Genomic DNA, 24,510 nt, shown 5'->3' with positions numbered 1-24,510 from the left:
TGATCCCTTAGGGTATTTGAAAGCATAAGCATAAGAGATCGCCCGTAGTTGCTACTCCGTTATTGACCAGAACCAAATTAGGTTGCAAAATGTTCATTGGAACAACATGCTTGGGAATAACATGATGAGCCACATTGTACAATCTATTCTGATCCCTGCATGCTGATCAATACCGACGCCGGCCACGTACGAATGCAGATCTTCTGGGAAAGGTAGGAATGTTAGTCCGATACATGTTGCTACTAGAGACCGAGGAATCCTCTGCATCTCCACATGTATCACGGGAAGGGGAGAGTTGTTAGTAAGTGTGCCAATAGCGTTATCATATAGTAATTGCTCTGGGCAGCCGGCTGCCGAGAATATGGGAAATTTATCATTTGTTGTATTAATACGATTAGCAAAATAACCAACTTGAGCTCCGGATAGCCGGCTATAAGGAGCACTGCTTATATTTTTTTAATAATATTCAATCACGCGACGAATTTTTTCGTGGTTTCTTTCGTGTCGGTGCTGATTTTACTCGGCGATCGTTTGAATAAAATGAGGAATCTTATACAGAAGGTTCATCAGACTCTTCAATAGGTGTCGCGGAGTTGGTAGTTTGGAAGGGAATAGGGTGTAGGATTCGCTATAAGCAAGCGATGCGACCTGTAAATCATAGTTTATGAGGCAGTAGCTCAGTTAGTTTTCGAGAACACGATCGCTCGAAAAAGAAGATCTTTTTTTGTTTTTGGTTCTTTTTAAACTCTGGGTAGCCGGCTACCGAGAGTATCCTATGTTTTCTAAACAAAAGCAATTTCAACTCCACACAGCCGATCGTGGGAGTATTGCCTAGAAAAGCTAATCTTATCTGCGTAAAGGGCCGGATCACTATTTATTGCGACATTATTTAGACTAATTTCGCTATTCCTTCTCTACGATATATTTTTTGGGTTGCAAACTACCGAGTAATAATACGTTCTACAGACAAATAGTTATGATAGCTCTAGAACAAACGATTATATCGAGCATTGAAGGAAAATACAGAGGATCGTTAACCTGATGCACGGGCTTGCTACCAATAACGGAACTTGAAATTAGATTCATTAAAACAGACGCGGCGAATTTTCAGTACGTTGACCCGCGATCATCGATACTAGTCAAATTAAAGTCTTATTGGAGCTGATTTCCGAACAAATTTTACGGTATTGTTTTCTCGGCTAGATCTGTTCGCACACTCTCATTCAGCTACTATTGGCAGAAGGCTGATAGCTCCCAGTCGTCGCCGGTTTAAGGACCAAATGTCATCAATAGACTTAGACTCGCGTGGAGGCATGAGATAGAATTGAAAGCTAACCAATGAACATGACAGCAAAACACTTATTCTTCGTGCTGACATAACTGAAGGTAATTGCCAACCGGTCTTCGATCCCTCTCGCGAATTGTCAATTCTCAAACCTTATACATGATTGAAGTCATCATTCCACCATTTTTATATTGTACACTGTGTTTCTAGATGTTTTTTGTGCACTTTTATTGTCCTTGTATCGGGAATCGACGGCTCGTAATGCGAGGAAAAGATATTTTTTCATTTGCCGGAATTCGATTTTCACAAACTGTCACCATTCACGTCTGTCGAAAATATGCCGAAAAATGCTTTTATAAGCCACTTCACTGTGAATAATCGTTAAATTGCACCGTTATTCACACTGATCCTTTAGGGTATTTGAAAGAAACAAAAAACTATTTCTGCTTTTAGTTCAAGTATACAAACTTTCCCGATGAATTCGATGGAACTGCCATTCATTAGAGAGTACTGCTTAGCTGTAAAGCTTTACTTACATTCATATAAGATTTAGTTAGGGTAAAATGGCATTTCAGGCGTTGGTGCCAGTTTTGTTTGTTTATATTCTGAGTGTGATGATGATCACCCTATATTTCAGTTCGAGTTAGATGGTCTGTCGTGATCTTCTTTCTCTGATACTAATATTTTTCTTTCTTCAGAATATCTATGCACACATTTAGTTTTCTGTCTCGTTCATATTTTTATTTCCAAACCTTGTAACTCTGCGGCTTGCAGATGACCCTACGAATTGACCAACCAATAAAAGGACCAGCTCGTGACATCTGCACCCATCGCAGTCATTGTCTTTACCGCTGCTGTTGTTACTCGGTTTATAAGTAAGTCACTCTTTTTAAGTCCAAAGAAACCTTTGACATATTTTTTAGTTTCTCTAGTTTTCTCTCTTAGTTCAGAAAAAAAATCTCTTGTATAACGAAATAAAATCGAAACCTAAATTGTGCTCCACTTAGTTTTTTGAAAACAAACGGCCCAAGAATTATTTCAAATTATACATCTCCAAGTTTTACGTCATTTTGAACGCAAATATCTTGGCATATTTAACTTATCGCAACGTGTCATATCAAATACACGGACTAAATCAAAAATGCCCTTATGTGGGACATTCCACAGGGGCAACGACTCGCAAAAATCCAAATCTCCTTATTGAGAAGCTGATGGATCCGGGAACTGTGACGTATGTCTATGCAAGTAGCGTCAATCAAATTAATCTTTCAACTACCAAATGAAAACTTTCACGACTTTTTCGGCCCTGTAATTTCCCCCGTCTGACATCGCGCGTCAAAACAAACGCTAGTCGCGCTGTGCCAGCAAAAAACGGCAGTCAGAAGCTTTTGTTACGGCGAAAATATGTATACTTATTATATTAACGAAGAATGCAAACAAGCAAAACTTTCTATCTCGATTTCAACGCCGTACTGTCAACAAAACAAGTGACGAACCCAACAAAAAGACCGATGTGCCGATGACGACGAAGACGCTTTGCCGGTTTGCAATTCACTTTCACATTTTCGTCTTGCATGCTGCGTACGCCGTCGACCGCCGATAATAACAATAAGCCACAAGTCACTGTCCCGAAAGCAGCTAGTTGCTTTGGAATTGTTGAATTTATTGAGCTTCGATGGTTCAGGTTGCCGCGACCACCAGGACGCGGAATGAAGTTCTTGCGCGACTCACGAGCTGGGCTAGCGTCGAGAGTTGAACATTTTTTGCAAGCGCGGTGTCAGTGTCTTGTTGATGTAGCATGCTAGGTATTTCATTTCCCTTCCTTTAGCGCTAACTTGTCTTTTTTTGCATTTTCTTGCGCTTGCTGTTTGCTGTTGAACGAGCTGCTGCCTAACGGTTTAATTGATACTTTTATGAGCGGCGTGTGGCTGAGGTACGGCGAAGAAGCATACTTGTCATTCCAGTCAATTTCACTGCCTACATGCTGGTACTGCGAGGCTAAATAGACAACCGGATAGCTGTTAAATCAATGCGAAAAGAAAGGGTTCTTCGTCATGACCATCTGCACTTTTTCTACATACACAGGCACGCGCAGCTGTTTGTTTGCTGTGATTGGTCGCACTTATTTAATAAACATAGGCAATTTCTTTTATAGTGAATGGGTTATGAACTGCGATTACAACGCGCGTGCTTATTAAATGATATTTAATGTTTTCTACAGATAAAAGGTATACTTAATTCTTCACTGTTTTCGAGTCATGTCTGTTGTCGAGTGAGTTTCAAATGCGAATATTGCCTAAGTAAATTTGAAATGATTTCCATACATGGCACGAAGTGGTCAGAAACACAATTTTTACAAGCAGGGAAGTCCGCGGGAGTGCTAGTTCGGTGTGGTGTGCTAATGAGCGACAAAAGTGGTTTTCATAGCAATATTATGAAACTACAAGTAAAACTGGAAATACCAAGTATGCTTATCCTGGACCACAATTTAACTATAAAATTGCCAGGAGAGCCAATGCAATGTCGCATGGACACTAGATTGGTAACTTTTTCGAACTTTTTTCGGAACACTGCTAAATCAAGTGGCAATTAGCTCTACACACATTATGCCAAATATGAGCTTTTTCTTATAGCTCTAATTAACACACAAGAGTTTAGAAGTTTCTATGGTGAAATATATAAAAAAATGGCAATAAAAAATCTAAATTCAATAAAAACTCCCACTGTTACTCTGCATACCTCAAAACTTCAGCTGGTGTATTTTTTTTAATAACGAATAATTTTCAAAGTTGTATAATGATTGGAGGTTACCAGAAAAAGTTATTTAACTTCGATGATCAGAAGAACTTTAGCAAATGCCCTATTTTAAGAATGGGCGAGAAAGAGAGGCAGCATTTAACATTATATTAGAATATCTTTTTACCACAAAGTCGACCAATTTGCAGTCTTCTGTAATGTTGATCCTTTCATCTTAAGCTATACGTCTGAGGATTTGAGGATACATAAGATGATGCTGGCATTTTTACTTAATTCATATGTCTTTACATACAAAATTACAAATTCTTGTGAGTAAACCAGAAGCATCCGAACGAGATTGTATTTGGAATGGGGCTTCTGGAGCCAATTACCATTCTATTGTGTGGTGTTCCAAAAAAAGTCAATTTTTGTGCCGGACTAATGGGCACACTGGGTTAGTACCAGGAGCACTGAGGTTTTGAGGGCCCCGCATTTAGAATAAATAAAACATCACAGTAATTACTAGCACTGGTGGCGCTAATATAATTATGCGAACGAAGTGTTTCTACTCTTTTTGTCGCGTAGAAAGGACGGAGTTGTTATGTAAAATACACGATCAGAATGAATTAGAATGCAGTTTAGGATGTAAATCCGGTTGCAGTAATTTTACGTGCTTCTGACAGATAATATTAAATGTTTTTTTTTTTGGTATTATTTAAATCTGTAAGTTTCAGCAACGTAAACTGTTCAAGCACATTCTATATACAGGGTGTTTGGTTCATGGTTAAGAATCTCTCGAAGGGTGATAGAGGATCATATTTGGGAAAAAAATTCTACACATACTTTCAAATCACAACCGTTACAGAGTTATTAAACTTTTTCTCTATTTGACCTGTCTTTCTTTAAAAACCAAAATTTTATGTTATGATGAGGTTTTTGTAAGTTTTCTCAAAATAAAGAATAATGCAAATAACAATACCTATTATCCAAATGTCGAGTTTCAAAACGATCTACAATTTATTCTTCAACATGATATGCGTATCTCTTCTCCTTTCGTTGAAATTTCAATATTTAACTTTTTCTGTAGTCGACTTGTAAGTGCCTGAAGGAATAGCATCAAACATATGCTTTATATCCTTATTATCACGATTTCATTGGAAATCTGAGAAAGTTTTCTACCAAATTATGTACAAATACTTTTTAGTTAAGTATACTAAATGACGTTTCCCAATAAAGTAGTTTAGAATTAATGTTTTAGAGGAATTTTGTAATTTGTCTAATTACTAATTAACAAATTCATAGTTGCAAATGTTCATTTCATGCTCTTTAAAAATCCTTACAGCTTGAAATTTTAGTATTTATTTATTGCAGGTTCAGTAGAGTGACAGGAAAAAATGACCCCTATCGGCCCACCTCTGAGTCGATTCCTAGTCCCACCAGGAGTACTTGCACCAAATTTGAAGCAAATCGGACAAGTCTAACTACCGGACCAACGTGCCTGAAGTTTGTATGGGATTTTTCAACAATTTACATGGAGAAAACCCACTAGCGCGCATTTTCGCCGCTAGGTGGCACTGTATGCATCGTATTGTCACTGTAAGTGAAAATAAGAAAGATAATTTAATTGTCTACAACTTTGTCGAAGACTGCTAGTAAATCCGGCGTTGGTAAAAGAAGTTATTAAACTTTTAACGAAGTGATGTCTGAGTCAATTTTGCATGGGGCCTAACAATGCATGGTTTTTGTATCAGTACTCAATTCACACGAACTAAACATTTTTGTGAAATAATCGTGAGGTTTAGCTCAATGGTATGTTCAGAAGAATTATAATAAATAATACGAGTCATGTTTTGATTAGAAAATTTTAGTTCCACCTGTTACCGCATAGAGGGCGCCAACACTAACTTTTCATAGAAGAGAGATAGAGTATCAAGATGTTCGGAAGAAATACTCAAAAATGCCTGTTCTGCAACTTTGTAGAAAACACCAAGTTTCTATCTCTCTTCGTTGAAAAGTTAGTGTTGGCGCCCTCTATGCGGTAACAGGTGGAACTAAAATTTTCTAATCAAAGCATGACTCGTATTATTTACTATAATTCTTCTGAACATACCATTCAGCTAAATCTAACCCTTATTTCACAAAAATGTATAATTCGCGGGACTCGAGTACTGATACACAACCATGCACTGCTAAGCCCCATGCAAAACTGACTCAGACATCACTTCGTTAAAAGTTTAATAACTTCGTTGAACAAAGCCGGATTTACTAGCAGTCTTCGACAAAGTTGTCGACAATTAAATTATCTTTCTTATTTTCACTTACAGGGATAATACGATGCATACAGTGCCACCAAGCGGCGAAAATGCGCGCTAGTGGGTTTTCTCCATGTAAATTGTTGAAAAATCCCATACAAACTTCAGGCACGTTGGTCCGGTAGTTAGACTTGTCCGATTTGCTTCAAATTTGGTGCAAGTACTCCTGGTGGGACTAGGAATCGACTCAGAGGTGGGCCGATTGAGTTTTCAAAAATTCATCATTTTTCTGGGCAGTCTAAGGTTCAGTGTCATTCGCTGACAGAAGTTAAAATTAAAATTCTTGAAATTAAAATCGAACATGCAAATCATTATTCTATATTTCACCCCTGAGGAAAGAAATTGGATAAAAACTCTTTTTTCTCCATTTCTGAGAAAAATTATTAAAACCAATTTGGGCGTAGATGACACAAAAGCTATAACTAGCTCTAAGTTAGTGTCGGATTTTGATGAAATAAAATTGAAACGCGAACTTCATAACTGATACAAATCACGCTTACGCGTCTTTGATTATTTAAAGTCTATTCGATTCTTCTAATAAATTTAAACAACCGTAACTAAAATCGCACGTAATGTTTATTATACAATTCATCACCATTATTATATATGTATGATTAGCTTCTAAAGAAAGTATGGTTTAGAAAATTCCGTTGACTTAACCCAATGTATCTATCTATTCAATATTTTCAGGGGCTGTCAGTGGTTAAACAATCACAGATAAAGACGATAAAAATCTTCCGAATAATGCAATTACAGTTTCTTCTATTTTGAGGCTCGTTAACAAAATAAAAACATTTTTTTGTAATTGTACTTTTTTAACTTTTTTTTTTATAAAATAAACGTAAAAAGTCTCATCAAAATCGAAGATGGTCACCATCTTTGACGTAATTGAATTAATCGTGATGGAATTGCTTTACACCAGAAAACATCTGTCACGTTACATAGGGTCTAGGTCAATTGGCATAAAGTCATTTGGCATAAGGTCATTTGGCATAGGATCATTTGGCATAACGGACATTTGCCATAATGGTCATTTGGTATAACGGACACTTGGCATATCGAACATTTGGCATAATTTTGAGAAGTGATCACTCTGGAGGTCATTTGCCATTTTTTCAACAGGGGAAAAACAATTTTTAACTGTTCGAGAAGGCAGGAAATTCGGCATAATTTTAAGCCGTGCTACTGCTGAAGGTCTTTCCGTACAAATATTTTTATGTTAAGAAAAACAGTTATTTAGCATAACGGTCGTTTGGCATAGGTATATGTAGTGATAAAGTTATTGATTACCAGGATGTTTTTTGAGTATATCCTTTCTTGTATGTATTATGTATTTTAATTGTATGTTGACAATAGCGTTCATCGTTCGAGGGAAAGTTAGTTATGCAGTTGTAAGCAGCTGACATGTTGATCACATGTTTGAGCATAACGGCTACTACCTAAATATTCAAATGACTTTAAATGAGTTGGTTTACCAATAGTACTAAATTTTTTTTTTTATTCATTTCGTTTATTTGATAGGCACAAATGCGTTAGCTTGGCGGTGCCAAATTCTTTTGTTTTTACATTTTGGATATTTTAAAACTAGGAGGTTACAATGGCGAAATATTTTTTTTTTAAAAAGAAAATTTTTTACAGCTATCTTAAGACTAGAAATAAGATTCTATATACAAGAGAGGGAGCAAAAGATTTTTTTTTTATGAAAAATTTTAAAACAAGGAATTCAATAGTAATAGTTTTTTAGGAAATATTTACAGTTATCTTAAAACTAACAATATAGTTTGGTACACAAAAGGGGGAACAAATGTTTATGAGAAAATTCACCGGTGTTTTAAAGCTAGGGATACAATTCTATTTACAAGATGGGGGACAATAGTTTTAACAAAGAGGTAAAATTACAACTATCTTAAAACTAGGAATACAGAATACAAATTTGAACTTTTTTAGCGGAGACTTATGCTTGGTCAAGATATTCAGAGGGGGCTGTAGAAGCAGTTGTATCAAGGACAGGGGAGAGAAAGCGTAGATGGTGACCGGGAGAGAAGAGCAAAACTTGCAACTTTCGGGCAAACGGGAGATCAGCGAAACAAATTAGCGCCTCAGTCTAGTAGGTCGGATTGGCGGATGGTATTCTTCGGACCCGCGGGGAATCCTTCAAAAGTCATCGGACCTCGAGTCGCTCTCGCTTCAGTTTCCGTAGTGGTAAGTGCGACGGCGGTTACATAGTTGCAGTCTGGAGCTGATCGGTCCCAAAAGGCAGGAGAAAACTTCTAAAACGAGAAATAAAAAGAGAGGGGCTAAATTGGGATATTTATCGTTTTTATGAAAGTATAAATAAGGGACATATAGGGAAAATCACGATTTGCCAGCATATCTCGGACTGGGACATTGGGTGGTCTACCTCGGGCCCGAAGGGAATCCTTTAACTGAGACCTGGCGTCCAAATACCCGGCGCATACCCAGACAACGTCGTGATAGCCCTCGTCACAAGCGCACAGACTACTCTCCGCAAGCCCAATACGCCGCAAATGCGCATCCAAGGTGTAGTGGTTGGACATAAGTCGGGACATTACACGAATAAAATCCCGACCCACATCCATCCCCCTGAACCAAGGCTTCGTTGATACCTTTGGGATAATGGAATGTAGCCATCGTCCAAGTTCACCATTGCTCCACGAGGTTTGCCAACTGCTGAGTGTCCTCTGACGACAAATACTAAAAAATTCGTTGAAGCAGATTGGTCTTTCATATATGTCACCATTTAATGCGCCCACCTTTGCTAATGAGTCGGCCTTTTCATTGCCCGGAATAGAGCAATGAGAGGGGACCCAAACAAAGGTAATTTGATAAGATTTTTCAGATAACGTACACAAGGACTCCCGTATCTTCCCCAGGAAATATGGGAATTGCTCTTTGGGCTTCATCGCACGAAGAGCCTCGATGGAGCTGAGGCTGTCCGAAATGATGAAGTAGTGATCTGTGGGCAGAGTGTCGATGATCCCAAGGGTGTACTGAATTGCAGCTAACTCTGCGACGTAAACTGAAGCGGGATCATTGAGCTTGAATGAAGCGGTGATAGTATTGTTGAAGATACCGAAGCCAGTGGACCCATCGAGATTTGATCCGTCAGTGTAGAACATTTTGTCACAGTCGACTTCTCGGAATTTATTATAAAATATATTGGGGATCACTTGCGGGCGTATATGGTCCGGGATTCCACGAATCTCTTCCTTCATGGATGTGTCGAAGAATACAGTAGAATCAGAAGTATCTAGGAAACGAACACGGTTGGGAGTATATGAAGAAGGGTTAATGCTCTGTGCCATGTAGTCGAAGTACAAGGTCATAAATCGGGTTTGAGAATTAAGCTCGACGAGCCTCTCGAAGTTTTCAATCACCAACGGGTTCAGAATGTCGCATCGGATGAGCAATCGATATGAGAGTTCCCAAAATCGATTTTTTAGCGGAAGAACGCCCGCCAGCACTTCGAGACTCATCGTATGGGTCGAGTGCATGCAACCCAAGGCAATGCGCAAGCAACGATACTGGATTCTCTCCAGTTTGATGAAGTGTATGTTCGCAGCGGAGCGGAAACAGAAACACCCGTAATCCATCACCGACAATATCGTTGTTTGGTTTAACCTAATCAGGTCTCCTGGGTGGGCACCCCACCATGTTCCAGTTATTGTTCGGAGAAAATTGATCCTTTGTTGGCATTTCTGTTTCAGATACCTAATGTGACATCCCCAGGTACCTTTAGAGTCGAACCATACCCCGAGATATTTAAATGTGAAAACCTGGTTGATCGTTGCACCCATTAATAAAAGCTGGAGTTGCGCCGGCTCACGCTTCCTAGAAAAAACAACCAACTCAGTTTTCTCCGTGGAGAACTCAATACCCAGCTGAAGAGCCCAAGCAGACAAATTGTCCAAGGTATTTTGTAATGGTCCTTGCAAGTCGGCAGCTTTGGGCCCTGTGACAGAGACCACGCCGTCGTCTGCAAGTTGCCTTAGCGTGCATGAATTGGCAAGACAATCGTCAATGTCATTCACGTAGAAATTGTAGAGCAGGGGACTTAGACATGAGCCCTGGGGAAGACCCATGTAGCTAAATCGCAATGTTGTTAAATCGCCATGCGAAAAGTGCATGTGCTTTTCAGACAACAGGTTTAGCAAAAAGTTATTTAAAATTGGCGAAAGACCATGCTGGTGCAGCTTCTCTGACAGAATGTTGATAGAAACTGAGTCAAAAGCCCCCTTAATATCCAAGAAGACTGATGCCATCTGCTCTTTGTTAGCATAGGCCATTTGGATTTCTGTAGAAAGTAACGCAAGGCAATCGTTCGTCCCTTTGCCTTTGCGGAAGCCAAATTGTGTATCTGACAGTAAGCCATTTGATTCAACCCAATTGTCGAGGCGAAACAAGATCATTTTCTCGAATAACTTCCGAATACAGGACAGCATTGCAATCGGCCGATACGAGTTGTGGTCGGAGGCTGGTTTTCCTGGTTTTTGGATGGCGATGACCTTCACTTGCCTCCATTCATAAGGGACAATGTTACCCTCAAGAAACTTGTTAAATAAATTCAACAAGCGCCTTTTTGCAGTGTCAGGCAGATTCTTCAGCAAGTTGAATTTAATTCTGTCTAACCCTGGGGCGTTATTGTTGCACGATAAGAGAGCAAGTGAGAACTCCACCATCGAAAACGGTGTTTCGTTCGCGGTATCGTGAGGAGACGCGGCGCGGCACGTTTTCTGTACCGGGACAGAGTCCGGACAGATCTTCTTGGCGAAAGCGAATATCCAACGGTTTGAATATTCCACGTTCTCGTTGGTACTATTACGGTTACGCATACGTCGAGCCGTACCCCAAAGAGTGCTCATCGCTGTTTCTCTCGTTAACCCGTCGACGAACCGGCGCCAATAACTGCGTTTTTTGGCTTTCATTAGACTCTTCATTCGCCTTTCTAACGACGCGTACTGTAGATAGCTAGCGGGTAACCCGTCTTCCCGGAAGGCCTTATATGCAGTGGACTTTTCCGCGTCCAGCTCTGAGCACTCTTTATCCCACCACAGGGTGGGAGACCGTCCATGGGTATTCGCGCTGGGTACTGGTTTAGTCTGAGCTTGATTCGCACTGTCGAGAATCAAGCCAGCCAAAAACTTGTACTCTTCCTCCGGAGGAAGTTCTTGAGTGGATTCGATTTTAACGGATGTCGCGGTCGCGTAACTCTTCCAATCAATGTTCCGTGTGAGGTCATATGAGACATTGATTGTTTCCGATGGTCTTGAACCGTTAGCAATTGAAATCACGATAGGCAAATGATCGCTACCGTGGGGATCAGGGATCACCTTCCACATGCAATCTAACTGTAGCGATGTCGAGCAAAGCGACAAATCCAACGCGCTTGCGCGTGCTGGTGGTGTAGGAATCCGCGTCTTTTCTCCCGTGTTTAAGATGGTCATGTTGAAATTATCGCAAAGATCTTGGATTAATGTTGATCTATTATCATCATGAAGACAGCCCCATACCGTACCGTGCGAGTTAAAGTCTCCCAGAACTAGCCGCGGTGCCGGTAAGGATTCCGAAATATTACAAAGCGTTCGGTGCCCTACCGAGGCTCTAGGAGGAATGTAGAGGGAAGCAATGCAAAGGTCTTTACCTTTGATTAGAACTTGACAAGCGACAATTTCAATGCCTGGTGTCGAAGGGAGGTTAATTCGGTTGAAAGAATAGCACTTTTTGATCCCCAAAAGTACTCCTCCATAAGGGTTTTCTCGATCCAGACGGATTATATTAAAGTCGTGGAAGTTGAGATTTATATCGGAAGTTAACCAAGTATCACATAATGCGAAAACATCACATTTTAAACTGTTTAGTAAGAATTTGAAGGAATCGATTTTCGGGAGGATACTTCTGCAATTCCACTGTAGGACAGTGATCGAATCAGTGACCTCGTTTGATGACTTAGCCATCGAAGGATACGATCGCTGCAAGGAGGGGCCATTTAGCAGTCAACTGTTTCAAAAATGTTTGCACCATAGGGAGAAAATGTATCAGAATGCTTTTAAGAGGATCAGTAACATTGAAAGCTGTGAAAATTAAGTCCACTATGTCAGAAAATTTCATTAGTCCGCTACTGGACTGAGTATTTGTTTGAAAAAGGGAACACTTGGGTTTTTTGGTGTCCCTGGAAGTGGTGGATACTCCTTGTTAGAATTAAAATTTCCAAGTCCTGGAGCAAATTGCTTCGGCTTTAGTGCATCACTTCCGTTGGATTTATTGATTGTAGTTGGCGCACTGTGAGTGGACGACACCTTGGCACCCTTACGAGGCAATCTAGGGGAAGCTTGATTTTTCCTCTTCCTGGACTCCCCTGGGTTAACCAAAGATGTTCCCTCTTGTGGGTCGTCAGATTCTTGCTCAACGCCAGCCAAAAGAGCAAAGGAATTTTCGGAAGGGACAGATGGCGAAGCATTCTTAAGAATTTCTGCATAAGAGCGCTTTGAGCGTTCCTTAAGGGAGCGCTTAATTTTATCCCCGCGCTGTTTGTACGCGGGGCATGATTTAAGATCATGCGGAAGGCCCCCGCAGTAAATACACTTCTCAGTTTCTCCACTGCAAGAGTCATCCTCATGTTCTCCCTCGCATTTGCCGCACCTTTTCTTATTGCCACAATAGGTGGCTGTGTGGCCCAGCTGCTTGCAATTGCTGCAGTTCATTACCCGCGGTACAAACAGGCGAACCGGTAGACGAACCTTATCCAGGAGGACATAGTTGGGCAGGGAAGACCCGGAGAAAGTCACCCGAATCGAGTCTGACAATGAATAAGTTGTCTTATTATTCTCAGTTTTTGCTGAATACAATTGCTTGCATTCCAGAATCTTCACATGTTCAAGTGAGGGGTCCTTAAAGCAACCAACTCCATACTTCAACACGTCTTCGCACTTCAAACCCGGTTCGGCAACGACCCCGTCGATCTCCACTGCCAAACAAGGTATATACACCTTAAATTGCTTTGTAAAGCGCTCGCTGCGAGCAATCTGGTTTGCCTGGTCGAGGTCATTCACTAATATGCGTATCTTATTAGCTCTAACACGTGTTATCTGAGCTACGGCCGGGTAGTTAGCAGTCAGCTCCCGTGAGATCTCTAAAATATTAAGCGATTTCGAAATGGGCCGGAAATAGACCACCCAGGGCCCAGTTGAACTGGGCGGGTATGTTTTAATACGAGGAGGACTGGGGGAATCAGGGGAGGGAGTAATTTCGGGTTTATCCGGTATATCCATGGGAATATCATTCCCATCCAATGTTACTTCGCCCTCGGCCATTTAGGCACGAGGATAGCACGTGGTGTAAACGAGAGATGAAACTTATATTCAGGGGAAAGGGATCTAAGAAGCAGCGACAGATCGGGGGAAAGGGAAATGAGAAAAAAAAAAAAAAGATACTTAGCTTATATAGCGGCTTGTCCGGTTATTGAACTATTCACTTCACCAACCTAGGCACCGGCGAACAAAGCCTGCCGCAAACAATGACTGGCCTTCACAATGTATATATTTATATTGATCTACTCTATGCACAGCACAAGAAAACGATCTGCTTCGATCGAGAGTTCAGACGATTGTGGATAGTACTAAAATTGAACTTGAACCCAAATTAATTAGATTATTCTTCTTTACCAATTAATAAAACAACAAAAATTTATAGCCCCTATGTTTGAGTAATCCGGGCAAAAGAGTGGATCACAGGTTTGCTTGCGAGGGACCGCCGCTTCAGACGGCGGGCCGGCGGCCACCTCGTCCAGTGGATCCTCACCCGCTTTGCGCCGCTTCGGATCCTTGGACTCGGTTATGCGGCAAAGCCGCATTGCACTGGCTTCGCCCCAAGTGCTAGAGCAGTGTAACAACCGACGGTTGAATATATGTAAGTTTATTCAATAAATCATCGTTTGAAAAACATGACGAAATCCACAAATAATAAAGTAAATAATTCGAAAGAACAGCTCATGATATAAAGAAAGATAATAAGGATAATTTTAATTATTGTAACATTGTATGGAAAACCAAAACTCATTGGCGATCATAATAATAATAGCCAAAACAAAACATACGTCGGGTGGATCGCAGATCTGCACTATACTTTACTAAAACGTATGTCATAGCAAAGAATCCATAATTGCAAGAATGAACAAGCACACAAATTTCAAAAATGAAACTCAAAAGAACTGCTCATATTTAAAAGATGATTTTGCCTTCTTTTAAATATGAGCAGTTCTTTTGAGTTTCATTGAGTTATAAAATTTTAAAAATTCACTCTAAATATAATCAATATTAGTAATAGATAAAAACACATTATTATTATTATTGCTTAGTGCAGCTTTAACCTTACGGGCCATTCACCTGATAAACTACACATTCGTATGTTATGCCAAATGACTTTCAGTGAGATCGCTTGGCAAAACTATGCCAAATGTCCGTTATGCCAAATGTCCATTACGCCAAATGTCCGTTATGCCAAATGACCTTCAGTGTGATCAATTTTTAAAATTATGCCTAATGACCATTATGTCAAATGACCGTTATGCCATATGATCTTCAGTGTAATCAATTCTCCAAATTATGCCAAATGACCATTATGTCCAATAACCGTTATGCCAAATGTCCATTATGCCAAATGACCTTATGCCAAATGGCCCGCTCCACGTTACATAGGATGAATTGTGTTTTCTCCAAAATTAATAAATACAGTTTCAAAAAGTAGACTCAAAATAGTAAGAAAAACATTGTATGACAGCTGTTGGTGTGGTCCACAAAGCTTTTTCGAATTTTTGATTTGTCACGTTACAAGTTCTTTGTTTTTCACTACTCGGTAAAAAATGCTCACGTTAATGTAAAATGATTTGCTGTTGATTTCGCACTATTGGCAAACATTGCAATACGATGAGCCAATCCATTGAAATTGATCACATCTAAACACTACGAAATTAGCAGAAAATCACTTCAATTTGAAATGCTTCACACATTGCTGCTGATGGACCATGCAATGAATTCAGCATGCTTCCCAAACATATGATCTTATTGAAATGCGGTCATCAGTCTTAAAATTTATGCAGAACAGGCTTTGATGTTCTCTCCAACGTTTCGACTATATTTTCTAGTCTTTTTCAAGGATTGCTATAACATAAGTTTTAATTTTGGAGCTGTATTGACCTAATCAACCAAACATAATTTTTACTTTCAATAAGGTCTGCTCTATGTCTGTGGTGTTCATGCTTGTATTTCTAAATGTCCTGAGTGTATTTATTTTATCCATCCGTTGTCTGCAATATGTGTTTAGGTACTAAGAACTGCTAACCATTTTACATATTTTGCTCGAGACTAACCTGATTTTTATTATTTTTGAGAAAAAATTCGAAAATTTCATTCCTAATTGCACTAAACGGGCCTGCTGTCACTGTGATTGCAAGTACTCTGGCTATGTGTGTAATGCATTCATTTGTTAATTAGTTAGGGGTGGTCGATTTTTTTGTTTCTTTATATTTTGGAAATTGAGTATTCCTGCGTAGGTATGACTTAAGCCATCCACGTCAGTATGCTTGTTGACTGAGTTGGTAGCGTTAAAAATATGCCACATCTCTAAGATCGGTAGAGTGGATCGTTTGTATCTATAATCGATTATTCTAGTGTTAGCTTGATCAAATTTGTGTTCATGATCTATGCTATGCGTTATCAGAGCGGTTTTCTCTCGGAGAGCTAATACCTTATTATCGCTGTAGGAGAGACCACTTTTGATAAGTTTCTCTAACTGCTTTTTGGATGTTTGGTGGCCAGATACCCGAGCAAATACTCATGGGTTAAAACACCACACAGCCCCTTGAAAAGACCTTGAACATGGTCCGTGCCAAAATTCCCAACCATCAAGACACCATAAAATGGTCTCAATAACCCATAAATACACCAACATATGGTGTTTTATGTGGGATCTACCGGACCATGGGAATGGTGTTTTCATGGGTTGAACCCATTTCAAACACCCATGTCAAGCCCCATGAGCATGGGGGTATTATGGGCTTTCCGCTTGCTCGGGTAATCTGGTTTTAAGGAGATTGGTCGTCATCCCAATACAATGATGTGAACCAACTTCCAGTATAGCATACAATAGTGGACATCGAAACGATATTGCAGACCAACCCAGATAGACGCATACAAAACCATACCAGATGCCTCATCACAAACGCCGTTCAAAACCACACCTACAAAATGAATTCAACGAATACCGACGATCAACTAACACGTTTTTGCAAATCCAGTGTAAAAACAACAAGAAGTTTTCTCAAAGAGCATCCAAACATACGCATAATGTCTGCCGACAAAGGAAACCGAACAGTCATCATGCACATCCAGGATTACCGTAATAAAATGAACGAACTATTACTAAACTGCACCACATACCAACAAATAGCAAGAGATCCAACATCAAAGTACCAAACTGCCAACAATAAAATGGCACAACGTCTACTTGATTTAAAACTAATAGACTACCGGACATACATATCTATTAAAACGTATACAGCTACATGCCCAAGGATATATGGACAACCCAAGGCACATAAAACAGACCTCCCTTTACGCCCCGTGGGACCTAACATAACAGCACCAACATACACGTTATCCAAATACATCAGCACCATATTACGATCCGCGCACAAAAATCAATATAATATCTTGGATTCATTCAGTTTCTGCAGTTTCATAAACACCGTCAAACTACCACAAGGCTACGTCATGATTTCGTTGGATGTAGTTTCTTTGTTCACCAACATCCCACAAGAACTAGTCATCAAAGCAATTATCGATTATTGGAAAGAGCTAAAAGACAACACCAACATCTGCTTGGACTTTTTCTTGAAATGGTCAGCTTGTGTATAAAATGTAGTTATTTTCAATTTGAAAACAAATACTACCAACAAATAACTGGAACAGCTATGGGTAACCCACTCTCCCCAATAATTGCAGAGATGGTTATGGAGTTTCACATACCAGTAATTAGAAACTACGTGGATGATCTTTTTCTTGCCGTACCGCATGATAAGGTGGATGACGTGCTACGTGCGTTTAATGGTTATCATCCAATGCTACAGTTCACCTGTGAGCAAGAATCAGAAAACCGTTTACCATATCTGGATATGCTACTGATCCGTAAAGATGATCAATCAATACGCACTCAGTGGTACACAAAGAGTATTGCTTCAGGACGCATATTGAACTACAAATCATTCCACCAACTCAACCAAAAGATTAATACGGTAATAAATTTCATTATCCGATTAGACAAACTATCTACAGAATACACTTCGTAACAAAAATACACAATAATCAGATCTCACCTGAAAAATAACGATTACCCTGCAAGCCTAATCAACAGATGTTGGACCCGATATATCCACCAACCAGTCAGCAACCAGTCACCAATCACCAGCAGCCAACCAGTCCATACTACCCGTAACATACTCATACAAATCCATACCGTACATCGGAGGTTTATCCCCACACATAGCAAAAATTTTCAAAAAATATTATAGCGCCATCAGGAAATTTTTCCTATAGCACTATGAACAATGTTGGAAGACTCTTTCCTCCTGTTAAAGATAGCATACCTAAATTGCAACACCACAATGTTATTTACAGCATAAACTGCCAGGATTGCCAGTCATCATATATTGGGATGACGACCAATCTCCTTAAAACCAGACTATCTGGCCACCAAACATCCAAAAAGCAGTTAGAGAAACTTATCAAAAGTGGTCTCTCCTACAGCGATAATAAGGTATTAGCTCTCCGAGAGAAAACCGCTCTGATAACGCATAGCATAGACCTCAACAAAAATCGTATAATACTAACACTTTAGAACACTCTAGATATACATTCTGTTCGCATACGAAGAAGAATCCAGCGCCTTCTAGTTGTCATCGTCACCAAAATTCGCCAATCATCGACATTTCATCGACATCTTTACCAATGCCCAAAAATTAGACCAGAGAGAAGGGTTTCCGGGACAACATGTTTCCGACTGAGCCACTATAAAAGGAGCAATGACAGCATTGGGCAATCTTCTTGCCCGACTGTTGAGTGAAACGTCAGTGTCATCCGATGTCATAGAGAATATTTTCATAAAGTTTATATTACAAGTTATTTTATTTTGAAGTTATATGAAGAACATTATGTAGTAAAGTGAAGAAAAGCTGAAATAAGAAAATTTAGTTTAAATTACCTGCTGTTTGAGCCGCCGTTCCTGCCGAAAGTCCGTCACACCTGTACCAACATCACTTACCTGCATCTGCCGTACCTGAAAAGGAAAAAGGATTAACTCACCTGTAAGTCCAACTCCGCTGCTTTCGCTGATCGCCGTCATCTGGTCCTTCGAGCCGGATAAGTGTCGAAACTCCACTTGTCCGCAACCGCCATCCCATTGTGGCGAATCGAATCGCCATCTTACGTCCGCCATCCTGTGGATCCACTCGGCTGGGAATCGGCCGCCATCCTGTATTCAACTCTACCAAGAGGAATTCATTTGTACAAGGCACATTTATTGCCTCAAAAAGGTAATTAGTATTCCATTAAGTTTCACCCGTCTCGTTTGAGCTACGCGGTCTTCCGTTTGCAGTTCCCGTTCAAAATGTCTACGGAACGACGCATCAAATCGCTCAAACTACGGCAGCGTAGTATCCAGACGTCCTTCGATCTCATCAAGGCGTTCGTGAATTCTTACGAGGACGATACTGACGCCAGCCAAGTTCCGGTACGATTAGAGCATCTTGTATCGCTCTGGTCAGACTTCAACAAGGTACAAACGGAGCTTGAATCACTCGATGAAGTCGGTATTGAACAGCAGTTCAAGTATCGCACCAGCTTTGAATCGTCCTACTACAAAGTAAAGGGCTTTTTGCTCACCATTAATAAAACACCCGTTACACCATGCGTCGCTTCTAGTTCTCCTTATGCTGGTCATTTCCCTCCATCGGCATCGCACGTGCGCTTGCCCGATGTAAAGCTCCCAGTGTTCAATGGAAACTTAGACAATTGGCTCAACTTCCACGATTTGTATTTGTCACTTGTCCACTCATCGGCAGAACTATCGAACATACAAAAATTCTACTACTTGCGCTCGTCCCTGACTGGGGACGCTTTAAAATTGGTTCAAACAATACCCATTAGTGCCAACAATTATGCGGTAGCCTGGAACATGCTAGTGGACCACTACCAGAACCCAGCGAGGCTGAAGCAGACCTATGTGGATGCCCTGTTTGACTTTGCCACCATCAAGCGAGAATCTGCTTCGGACCTACATTCGCTCGTGGAGAAGTTTGAAGCCAACGTCAAGGTGTTGCAGCAGTTGGGCGAGCAAACGCAATATTGGGACATCATTCTTATTCGCATGCTCAGTATACGACTGGACTCAACAACACGGAGAGACTGGGAAGAATACGCGTCAACTAAGGACACAATATTATTCAACGACCTCACTGCTTTCATTCAGCGTCGTGTGACTGTGCTGCAAAATATTCACCCCAAAGCCGTCGAAGCACCGGCAGTAACTAGTAATGTGAAAAGGCCAAACTTTCGTCCAGTTGCTAGTAACGGAGCTAGTCAGTTTAATCCCCGAAAGTGTGTCATGTGCAGTGAGCATCACCCGTTATACCAGTGTTCAACATTCTCAAAGATGCCCTTAGAAGACAAGGAGAGGGAAGTACGTCGTCATCAGCTGTGTCGTAATTGTTTGCGTAGGGGACACTTAGCCAAAGATTGTTCGTCATCCAGTACGTGTCGCAAATGTCAAGGTCACCATCATACTCAATTGTGTGCTAGTGGGGTTAATCATGGGAAGTCAATAGATTCGTCTGCCTCCAAACAAACATCTTCGCAATTGCCCGAACAGCCATCAGCACCGTCAATATCAGCCACTGTCGTCGAACGTGTCAACTACTCGACATCGAGCCACGGGCGGCAATGCGTTCTTTTAGCTACTGCCGTCGTTATCTTAGTAGACGACAACGGAAACCAGCACACTGCAAGGGCACTTTTAGACTCCGGTAGTGAGTGCTGCTTTATTAGTGAGGCTCTCGCCCAAACACTCAAAGTTCAGCGGAAAAAGATATCACTCCCGATCGCGGGAATCGGGCAATCATCCACTCAGGCCCGCCAGAAATTTGCAACGACAGTACGGTCACGCATCAGCAATTACACTGCTAATTTAGAGTTTCTAGTCCTCCCAAGGCTCACTGTAGACTTACCAACAGCTTCTGTTGACATCACATCTTGGCGAATCCCACCTGAAATTCAATTAGCAGATCCATCATTTTGTAAGGCCAATCCAGTCGACCTCATCCTAGGCGTCGAAGTCTTTTTTGATCTCTTCAAGGTGTCAGGCAGAATTCCATTAGGCGACTCGATGCCAGTGCTTGTAAACTCGGTACTTGGCTGGATAGTAGCGGGAAAGACCACGCACTGCAAGCCCATCACTCCCGTCGTGGCGAACGTAGCTACAATTTCTGATATACATAAATTGATGGAAAAATTTTGGACATTGGAGGAAGGTCATTCGTCTCCCTGCTATTCGGTAGAAGAAGCGGAATGCGAGGAACATTTCCGTCAAACCGTCTCTCGTGCGCCAGAAGGACGGTACATCGTCAGACTCCCACTAAAACGGGACACACTAGCCAATTTAAGCGATAATCGCGGCACTGCTATCAGACGGTTCCATTTGTTAGAACGTCGGTTAGCACGTAACGAAGAGTTAAGTCAAAGGTATAGCGAATTTATGGACGAATACTATACTCTCGGACACATGGAACGTGTCGACAACCCGCAAGCAATAACTAAACCGTGTTTTCACCTCCCCCATCATGCCGTGGTACGTGAGAGCAGCTCAACAACAAAAGTGCGAGTCGTCTTCGACGCTTCGTGCAAGTCAACGAGTGGACCATCTTTAAATGACGCTCTTATGATAGGTCCAATTGTGCAAGATGAGTTAAGGTCCATCATCATGCGTTCTCGGAAGCATTCTGTAATGCTCATCGCAGACATTAAGCAAATGTATCGGCAAATTCTGCTGCACGAGCAGGACACTCCTCTGCAACGAATTGTTTGGCGAAATTCAACTGACGCACCCATCGACACATTTGAACTCAAAACCGTTACTTACGGAACGGCCAGCGCCCCTTTCTTAGCCACACGAGTGTTAAAACAACTAGCCGAAGACGAACGAACTAATTTCCCTGAAGCAACTGCTGTACTCGAAAAAGACTTTTACGTAGACGACTTGTTCACTGGCGCGCGAAACATTAATGAAGCTACAACACTACGGAAGCATCTAGAAATTCTCCTAGCGAAGGGCGGATTCGAGTTGCGTAAATGGGCATCGAACGAAGAAGCTGTTCTAGAAGGCATCCCGAATGAAAATCGCGCGCTCCAGCCATCCGTCGATTTCCATCGTGATCAATGCATCAAAACACTTGGCTTGCATTGGGAACCGGCTTCAGATGTACTGCGATACAGAATCCAACTACCCAGTTCAGATACAATCACCTCACTCACCAAACGAATTGCACTCTCACAAATTGCTCAACTATTCGACCCACTTGGATTGGTGGGTCCGGTTGTTACAACGGCTAAACTTTACATGCAAGCACTATGGACGATGAAGGACGAAAATGGACACTCCTGGGGATGGGATCAAGTACTCCCGAAAGCGATGATAGAACGTTGGATTGCCTACCAATCTCAACTTCCCCTTCTGAACGAGCTGAGCATCGAACGCTGCGTGCTGTGCCCAAATCCAACAACGATTCAACTACATTTGTTTTCTGATGCTTCGGAACGTGCCTACGGGGCATGTGTGTATGTACGGTCAACAAATTCAGCAGGCACCGTCAAGGTCGCCCTGCTAACAACCAAATCAAAGGTTGCACCACTCAAGCAACAAACCATCCCACGATTGGAACTGTGTGGGGCCTTACTAGCAGCACAACTTTATGAAAGGGTCGTCGAATCTCTACAACTACCAGTCCAAACATTCTTCTGGGTGGACTCAACTACGGTACTTAGCTGGCTCAAATCACCACCCACAACTTGGACCACCTTCGTAGCAAACCGTGTTTCTAAAATTCAACAAGCAACGGTGAATTGCACCTGGCGACACGTAGCAGGCAAGGAAAATCCTGCCGACCATCTATCACGAGGAATGACAGCAGAGACACTCCTAGAATGTGTCAACTGGTGGCAGGGAACAACCTGGTTGCACCTTGATGACAACGAATGGCCCATACAATGTCCATTTGCAATCGAGGATCCTGAAGCATCCATTGAGGCGCGCAAAGTAAGTTGCACAGTAGCACCGGTGGAACCCGAACCATCCTTCATCGACCAGCTCGTCAGTAGATTCTCCCAATATCAACGAATGCTGCGGATCGTCGCATATTGTCTTAGATTTCCTAGAAACTGCCAACTCGCAAAGGAAAATCGACCAGAGAACACCTGCGTTACTGTAAACGAAACACAAGAAGCAGAAACAATTTTAATTAGACTCGTTCAGCAGCAATCATTTGTGGAAGAATGGCGGTTAATCGAAAAATCAATGCCAGTTTCCACGAAATCACGAATCAAATGGTTTCATCCCATGCTATCATCCCCTGAGCGCCTGATGCGCATTGGAGGAAGGATAAATCAATCCCAGCAACCCTACGACGCGAAACATCAAATCATCCTACCGTCATCTCATCATTTGTCAACTCTACTGGTAAGAAGTTATCATGAGCGACACCTTCATGCCGCTCCCCAGCTGCTAGTCAGCATTCTACGTCTCCGGTATTGGATTATAGGAGCCAGGAACTTGGCACGCAAAATTGTCCACAAGTGTGTTGTTTGTGTCAGAGCTCGTCCAAAACTAATCGAACAGTTCATGGCTGAACTACCAGCGAAACGCATCATCGCCTCTCGACCGTTTTCAGCAACTGGTGTTGACTACTGGGGTCCGATACTGTTACAGCCACCTCACCGTCGAGCCGCTGCGCGGAAGGCCTACGTAGCCGTTTTTATATGTTTTTGCACAAAGGCTGTGCACCTGGAACTGGTGGCAGACCTCAGCACTCAAAAATTCATACAAGCACTTAGACGTTTCGTTGCTCGTCGTGGATTGTGTTCCAACCTATACAGCGACAATGGCAGAAATTTTGTTGGAGCTGCTAACGAACTAAAAACTCTCATTCGCAGCAAAGAACATCAGCAAGCAATTTTCCAGGAGTGCAACGAAACCGGAATCAAATGGCACTTTAACCCACCTAAAGCTTCACATTTTGGCGGCTTATGGGAGGCTGCCATTCAATCGGCACAGAAACATTTTGTTCGAGTTTTGGGAAACCGTTCACTAGCTCATGACGACATGGAAACACTATTAGCGCAAATTGAATCCTGCCTCAATTCGAGACCAATCGTGCCTCTCAGTGACGATCCTTCGGATTACAACCCACTAACACCAGGACACTTCTTGACGGGGTCAGCATTGAAGGCCGTTCCTGATGTCGATCTGTCCACTGTGCCTTTCAATCGCCTAAGACAGTGGCAGCAGACTCAAAAAATCCTGCAGGATGTATGGAGAAGATGGCACACCGAGTATCTTTCAACTCTTCAGGCGAGAACGAAGTGGTGCAGTCCACCGGTACAGCTCGCCAAAAACCAGCTTGTTATCATCAAGGAGGAAAACTTGGCTCCCATGCGATGGCCAACTGGTAGGATTCACGAACTGCATCCTGGTCCGGATGGCATCACCAGAGTAGTTACACTACAAACACCACAAGGGAAATTTACTCGTCCTGTTGCGAAGCTTTGTTTACTTCCCGTCGTGTCATCGGATGAATCAAATGCAGCAGAAGCAGATCACCTGAAATAAAATACAAGGCCCTTTAAAAAAAGGGACAAGGTAAGCACCTGTCCAATATTCCCTAAATCCTTTGAACCCGCTACCGGGTCTGTTTTATTCGCCAGAAATAATTGTCAGCAGCAACCGTCGAACTCGTGGCAGCCAATGAAATAAAATGCAGAAACGTCATGTTAGATGATCATCGATTTTGGCGCGAGGGACAAACCGTTCGTTTCATCGATTAGCAGATATCGACATCTT

At 41.6% G+C, this 24,510-nt stretch overlaps 2 protein-coding genes across 2 annotated transcripts in view; one reads left to right on the top strand and one right to left on the bottom strand.

Annotated features, from left to right (window-relative positions):
• Positions 1-18,840, bottom strand: part of LOC131679799 (jerky protein homolog-like) — a 50,126-nt gene extending 31,286 nt beyond the window's left edge. The window contains exon 1 of the mRNA XM_058960544.1: positions 18,708-18,840. Within this exon, the coding sequence (XP_058816527.1) occupies positions 18,708-18,840 (133 nt within the window). The remainder of the gene's footprint in view (positions 1-18,707) is intronic.
• A 171-nt stretch (positions 18,841-19,011) lies between these two features.
• On the top strand, positions 19,012-24,279 carry LOC131679797 (uncharacterized). Its single transcript, XM_058960543.1, has one exon. It carries the CDS (start codon positions 19,012-19,014, stop codon positions 24,277-24,279), a length of 5,268 nt encoding a protein of 1,755 aa, XP_058816526.1.
• The last annotated feature ends 231 nt before the right edge of the window (positions 24,280-24,510 follow it).

The sequence above is a fragment of the Topomyia yanbarensis genome, chromosome 2 (genome assembly GCF_030247195.1).
Source record: "Topomyia yanbarensis strain Yona2022 chromosome 2, ASM3024719v1, whole genome shotgun sequence".
Lineage (NCBI taxonomy): Eukaryota > Metazoa > Arthropoda > Insecta > Diptera > Culicidae > Topomyia > Topomyia yanbarensis.
The sequence above is the reverse complement of the archived record's forward strand: the minus strand, read 5'-3'. Positions and strand labels throughout refer to the sequence as shown.

What these genes read in the sequence shown, in the direction of transcription:
- LOC131679797 (XM_058960543.1), top strand. Translation starts at nt 19,012, where the DNA reads ATGTCTACGGAACGACGCATCAAATCGCTCAAACTACGGCAGCGTAGT.